This window comes from Saccoglossus kowalevskii, chromosome 18 (genome assembly GCF_978046115.1).
Source record: "Saccoglossus kowalevskii chromosome 18, keSacKowa6.1, whole genome shotgun sequence".
Taxonomy (NCBI): domain Eukaryota; kingdom Metazoa; phylum Hemichordata; class Enteropneusta; family Harrimaniidae; genus Saccoglossus; species Saccoglossus kowalevskii.
In genome coordinates, this window is record NC_140658.1 from 10,814,308 (window position 1) to 10,820,714 (window position 6,407).

General features: G+C 36.3%; 1 protein-coding gene across 1 annotated transcript; it reads left to right on the top strand.

Annotated features, from left to right (window-relative positions):
• The first annotated feature begins 751 nt into the window (after positions 1-751).
• LOC100377018 (BMP-binding endothelial regulator protein) lies at positions 752-4,416 on the top strand. Its single transcript, XM_002733561.3, has 6 exons — positions 752-934; positions 1,388-1,427; positions 2,095-2,391; positions 2,869-3,122; positions 3,560-3,855; positions 4,247-4,416. The coding sequence occupies exons 1-6, from the start codon at positions 866-868 to the stop codon at positions 4,257-4,259; spliced, it is 969 nt and encodes a 322-aa protein (XP_002733607.1). The 5' UTR covers positions 752-865; the 3' UTR covers positions 4,260-4,416.
• Positions 4,417-6,407: the final 1,991 nt, after the last annotated feature.

Below are 6,407 nucleotides of genomic sequence, written 5' to 3' on the forward strand. Positions count from 1 at the left end.
CCATGCGAAGAAGTGTGATCATATTTCACTGCTGGGGATTGCGGCATTTGAGACAGGCTGTGTGGCGTCGACATGACGTCACTTCCTGCCCAGTAGATAAATCTATGACTATTTTATCTGATCTGTTCTTCATGTGTTTGTACCAGTAATTTCCCTATTAGTTGTATCAAATGCTCATACTCGTCCCGAATATCATGCATAACACATTTTACATTACTACCCAACAACTCGGTATAATAACAAGTTTTCAAATAAACAAACAAACAATCGATTTACCTCACCTGCTGTTTACCGAAATAAAAGCAACGGTCGTGTGTTGCATATTGAAAAAACAAATGACAGATTAAATCAGATATAACCTTCTGACCTACTAAATGATGATAGACAATTAACAGTGCCATATTACATATAAATTGATCCACAACTATAAATATTTATTTTTCTGTACAACCAGCTATATATGTGGCCAAAAACCATGAATCTCCTACTTCCGTTTATATTGCACGAGACGATGTATTTGCAAATAAAATCATATTGACAGTCGTGGCACAAGGGACTAGGAGATTACTGACAAGATAGGCACAATGACATAATACATATGATATACACATAAGTAGACAACTGGTGACAACGGCACACGCCGGAACAGGTTATGCATATATCAGTCTTCATTAATAATTAAATCCGCACGATTTGGGCGTCTATTGTTAGGCAGGGTTAGTTTGATTGACAACAGCCAACCAGTCATACCCGTTGAATTCTAGATATACAACACATTGTCAACGCTGCGTTCTGATCCACGAGCAACTACCACAGCAGTAAAGTCTAATATTGCTTATTTTCTACTACGGCCAGAGTCGTGAAGATGCGTGTCTTGTCAGTGTTAGTGTTATCACTTATTGTGATATCCAGCGCCACTTCGAGACGAAAGCGAGTAAGTAATTCATATGGATATCTACACCACGCACACAGAAACTTTGTGACAATATTTGGCAATACCAGGTATTCAAGGCAATCCTTTCAGACAAAATTGAAATATCAATTGAACTTTAATATACAACTTGTTCCCCTGCATAAAATTGCAAATGTTTGATAGAAAACTTCATTTTGTAGAACACGTAATTTAATTTAATTTATTTTTACTAAGTAAGAAAGTTCAAACGTAGCAAGAAAAAATAGCAATTTACGTCATGTCGACATGTAATCGAGTCATTTACAGTCTCATCGTTAACATCAGCAAATTGACGATTTTTATACAACGATGTAGCAGTAATTTTAGCGAATTTTGTTTATCGGGCGATGTTATGTAGTACCGTGCTGTCGTTGGGAGGTACATTCTACTACGAATTCAATGTATGTTAACTATTGTATTTCTTTTTTTGCTAAGCAACTATCCGATACACTGTCCATTGAACGTTTTGCAAAATGTGAGTAAAGACTACATTATGTTTAATTATACGCATCATTGATTGAGTTGAACCATTTGAATGAAAAAAGTCAACATTTGTCCGCTTTCACACAAAAATGTCTACAAAATGTCAAAATCAGTAGATTATGGAAATCATACCTTTTTGGCTAAAAATTGACAAAGGAATTATAAAAAAAAATGCATATAAGTATGCGAATTTTAGAAGGGACAACATATGACGTTTATATGGTGAAACTGGTGTCTGTCGTTATGGAGGTCACGTGTGTGGCATATTATTCAAATCATTCCTTGCAGAAATTAATATTCATTAACATGACAAGCAAAATATTATGTAGGTGTATATGTCAGCTTTTAGTAATATAACATGTTGATAAACTGATAAACTAAACTAAAAAAAACGGAAATTGCGACATGCTTAGTTGTCGTATACGCACTATCTTACATTTCAGCTGTATTGAAATGTATCGTTGCGCCACTTTAATTGAGATTTCGTAATCATGGCAGTCACTATCAGTAACCATACCACAGGGGAAACAAATCCAGAGAAATTACAATTTATTAAACAAATGTGAAACGTTAAATTACATTTAATCAATCAAGGAGCATTAATGTACACCTCTCTTTGAGTGATGTTTTTTGGGCTTATTGTTCACAATTCTCAACAGATAATGTTATCGTGAGCCATCAGCGACTTGGTGACTGTTCTTTTATTATCACGTTCATGAGAGCCGATATGACATCGGAAGTGTTGGCCAAGAATCTCACTCTTCACTACACCATCGATGATAGCCTAGCCATGCAAGAGTATCCTGTTGACACCGGCACGACCGTAATACAAGCAAATCAGCTCACCGAAACGCTTTACTGGGATCCACCAGAAGGGTTTGTCCCGCCATTCGACACAACCGGCGTCACGCAAATTTCTGGCACACAGGGTGGTACTATAATACAACACACGATGGGTAAGAATTGAAGTATACTGATGCAAAATAAGTTTTATTCATTTTCGAAATGCAATGACGGTCATTTTGTCTTTTATCATTGGTCACAATGGTGAGTTGTTACCCATGTCCCAAAATATCTCAAACGTTTTTGTTTCAGTAATATAAATTAAACTGTATGTTATTATTAGTTTCTATGGAAACGTTCTGGTGTATTATTTTTACAAATTTTGATTAATATTCCGATTTTCATTCTTTAACCATTTATTTATTTAACTACAGAAAATAAGTCTGACAGTCATTTCTTCAAGTCGTAATGATTTGCCTCTAATATGATACGATACGACATGTTGACGTCGACAATCAGAGTGTACTATGTACTCTTTTGCCGAACCCCACCGAGTTGACTTTGGACTCCCAGTTTACAGGCTTGAAATATTTCGTACATTTTTGTAGATATACTGCTATATTGTTTTTTTTATCTTCTCGTGTTTTAAGATGACGGTCCGTGTACTCCAGCCAGTACCCGGGGAGACCCACATCTACGGTCATTTGATGGCCATGGCTTCAGTTTTCAAGGTCTCTGCTGGTATACGCTAGCCAAGCACTGCACCGATAATCCAGACTTCGAAATTACGACAGAGTTTGCACCACGAGAATCAACTGGCACCCAGATTAGAACACGTGCTGTTAGAATGAATATTACCGTCGGTGATGAAATGATTAGTATGGATACCGATAATCACGTCACTGTAAGTAGATTATTTCCTTTTTTTTGTTTCTCTTTCTTCCCTACCTCAATATATACTAACACCGGGATGCCATGGTAACACATAATACCAGTTGCTCGACGTTTCTTCCAGACAGCCAAATTACGAAAATGGATACTCTTTTTTAGACGATTCAGCGAAAATATATCAGAATATAAATGTTGTGGCTTGAACAATTTTTAAGTAATTTTTGAGGATTATACTTATAATTTGAATCACAAATGCTGACATTGTAGAGACCCCATCTGGCGCCACATGTGGATACAGCTTCCCTATTCAAGTACCCCTGGGAATGAAGCGAATTTGGGTTCATTGATCTAATATGTAGGAATAGCTTCTAAATGTAAGTTCTTGGAAGGTCATTTCATACATATGTGAACAATGTGAATATAAAGAAGCTTAAATTATCTGTTATTTAGGTCAATGGTAAAGCATATTATGTAGCGAAACTGGATGGTCTACCCCGAAACGTCGCCCTCACCGTCGTTGACTCTCGAGTCATTATCAGAATTCCTAAGGCCAACATGGACATATTATGGGAGGGGCGAAGACATTCGTTCAGTGCGTCTCTTTACCACCCTGATTACAAAGGTAATTTATGTGGTCTCCTTGGCAACGCTGATGGTGACCCGTTGAATGATTTCGAGAAGCGTGATGGCTGGTTGACTCAAGATATTAATGAGTTTGGTGAGAGCTGGCGCATTGAAGACAAAAGGTATATATATATATATAATAGCGTGTCAGCTGCCTGTACGGCGCGAGTCTGGAGACGCGTGCAAAACACACGTTAACAAATAGTGCAGACGTGTTATTTATCGTGTACTATCTCGGCGGAAACGCTTTTTAATTCTACGCTATTCCATGCAATTACTATACAAGGCGTCAACTACTGTCGACACATACACTTCAATGTAGCCCTCTTGACGCACGAGTAAGGCAAGCGTCCATACATTCCCACACGTACATGAAACAGTTACGCTATTCCCTCCTCGGTGGTGTAGCACAACAATACATGGACAATTTTGGGATTTGTATTTACATATTATCAATATTAAAAACTTTGATATTCCATTAGTTTACTCATTTTAATTTCTCTTTCTCCACAGTTGTGATTATTAAAAGCGGTTACAGATCAGACCTCAACTTACTATTTTACTTTACTCATGGTTATTCGAGGATAATACGCGTAGTTGATGGTAGTAATATTTGAATCAATGCATATTGTAGATACATCGCACAATTCGCAATAAAGGTAGTTTATTTAATCAGGGAATAAGTGTATGAAGTAGTGTATTTACTAGTGTATTTAAGTATGGGTGTATTCATATAAGCAACAACTGTCTGTAAAAGTGTACTCGCAGTAGAAACAGAATGTTAATCGTTAGTCCTCTTTGAACAGTTTCTGATGGCCAATCTTAATTATGCTTTATAAGGGTTCCCAACTACAAGCAAAATATTCAAGCTCGCAAGTCACTGATTTTCATGAAAGAGCCAACAATTTTAAATGATTTTTCAGTGACTCCAAGGAGTGTATTAGCTGAACGAAACCCTCAAGACCACGTGACCATAATGCCATAATTTTCTCGACAAATTGTTTGTGCAACATTTTACATGTTTTATGTATTTCAACTGTTAGACCAAATGGGCAACAATTTGCTAAGATAAATTGATAACAAAAATTGACATCAGTATTCCAATGATTAACAGCAACGACGTGGCACTCCTTTTTAGCGCCAAATCTATCACAAAATGAAAAAAAATATTGTCAATTCAACTTGGTCCAACAAATATATAAAATCTGCATAATAAATTGTTGCGATGTTTGTTTCTTCAATTAAAAGATGAATCCTGGTAATGTCAAACTATTTCTATTTAAAAAAATAATAAAAATAACGCAATATATATAAGGTAAATGTATCCACGTGTCGATTACATGTGACAAATACCCTCAGTATATACAGGAGTTAGAAAAAAAAACAGCTTACCAAATGGATACCTCAATTCATAGTGGTGAAAGGGAATTGACAAGTCCATGAACACAAAACAAAGGACTAACACACAGACACTCCACAAACTACAATATACCGTTGACGAAAGTTGCCTCCGACATCTCATTAAGAGCGAGAAAACCACGAGACTTGTGTTTTCCCCTATAAACCCATGATTCGGAACAGTATACGCGATAATGAAGGAGAATGAAAAACTAGCAATACATATAGAAGCCAAGCAGTGATGCCATATAAATTTCTGGCCAGAAATATCCGATTAACACATTTGGTTGTGTACATAGTTATCAATTGTACTGTTGCACAATGCAGTATATTTTCAAAAGACATTTTGTTAAATTTATTCTGAATACCAACAATCAATCAACATGTATAGGGAACAATTGAAGTTCATGGAAACAATAGTACAAACGAGCATAGACAATAAAAACTGTGTTCTGACACAAACATTCAAAAGCATTAGCCTGCCCATCTATTCATTTATTTGTTCTAGCATTTTCAACAGCTCTTTTCGCAGTTGATTCACTTATGCAAACTGCGGAGACTCGTTCCTCGGGTAAATCATTTGCAGTCTAAACATAGATTTGCATTCTTTCCATGGTGTCTGGAATAACTCCACAATAGTCAGTCCATCAACAATACCAACATCAGCAAGTGTGAAGGACAAGACTAGCACCACCAACAGTCAACTGAACCTTTCACTGAAATGGCAAGAATATAAAGTTTATCATTAATAACTTTGGGGAATATCACTTGAAAGTGATGACTACATAAATGATTTCATCTTGAAGAAGTTAGCATAGGGCCACTTGGTATTCTAGATTGTAATTCAGTGTATAAAATAATACAAACAAAATAGTGAGGAATAAACCTCGGCGGTACAAAATCAAAATCCTGATAAAAAAATTCATGAAGTTAAGTTACTTCCCATATACATACTATCCTATTAGGACTAACATTCCGAGATGAAAATCGCGGAGGTCAAAATCCTAGAGAAGAGGGCATATGCCTACTGGGCATTTTAGGTTGTACTGAGCAGCGTATAACAAGATACGAACAAAATACGAAAGAATAAAATTCCACAGTACAAAATCCTTGTAGGGGGGGGGGCAAAAACCCAGAATACAAATTTTTTTAAGACGTTATTTTCCATATACATCCTGAGATTATACAACCAAATTGAAAAAAAAAACTCTGCAGTTTATGCGAATTATGTACCAAGGAATTCCCTCTCACATTCGCCTATGAAAGACAGCAAAGC

What these genes read in the sequence shown, in the direction of transcription:
- LOC100377018 (XM_002733561.3), top strand. Translation starts at nt 866, where the DNA reads ATGCGTGTCTTGTCAGTGTTAGTGTTATCACTTATTGTGATATCCAGC. An exon ending in CATTGAACGTTTTGCAAAAT is followed by an intron (nt 1,428 to 2,094) that starts GTGAGTAAAGAC and finishes AATTCTCAACAG; the next exon opens with ATAATGTTATCGTGAGCCAT. An exon ending in ATACCGATAATCACGTCACT is followed by an intron (nt 3,123 to 3,559) that starts GTAAGTAGATTA and finishes TCTGTTATTTAG; the next exon opens with GTCAATGGTAAAGCATATTA.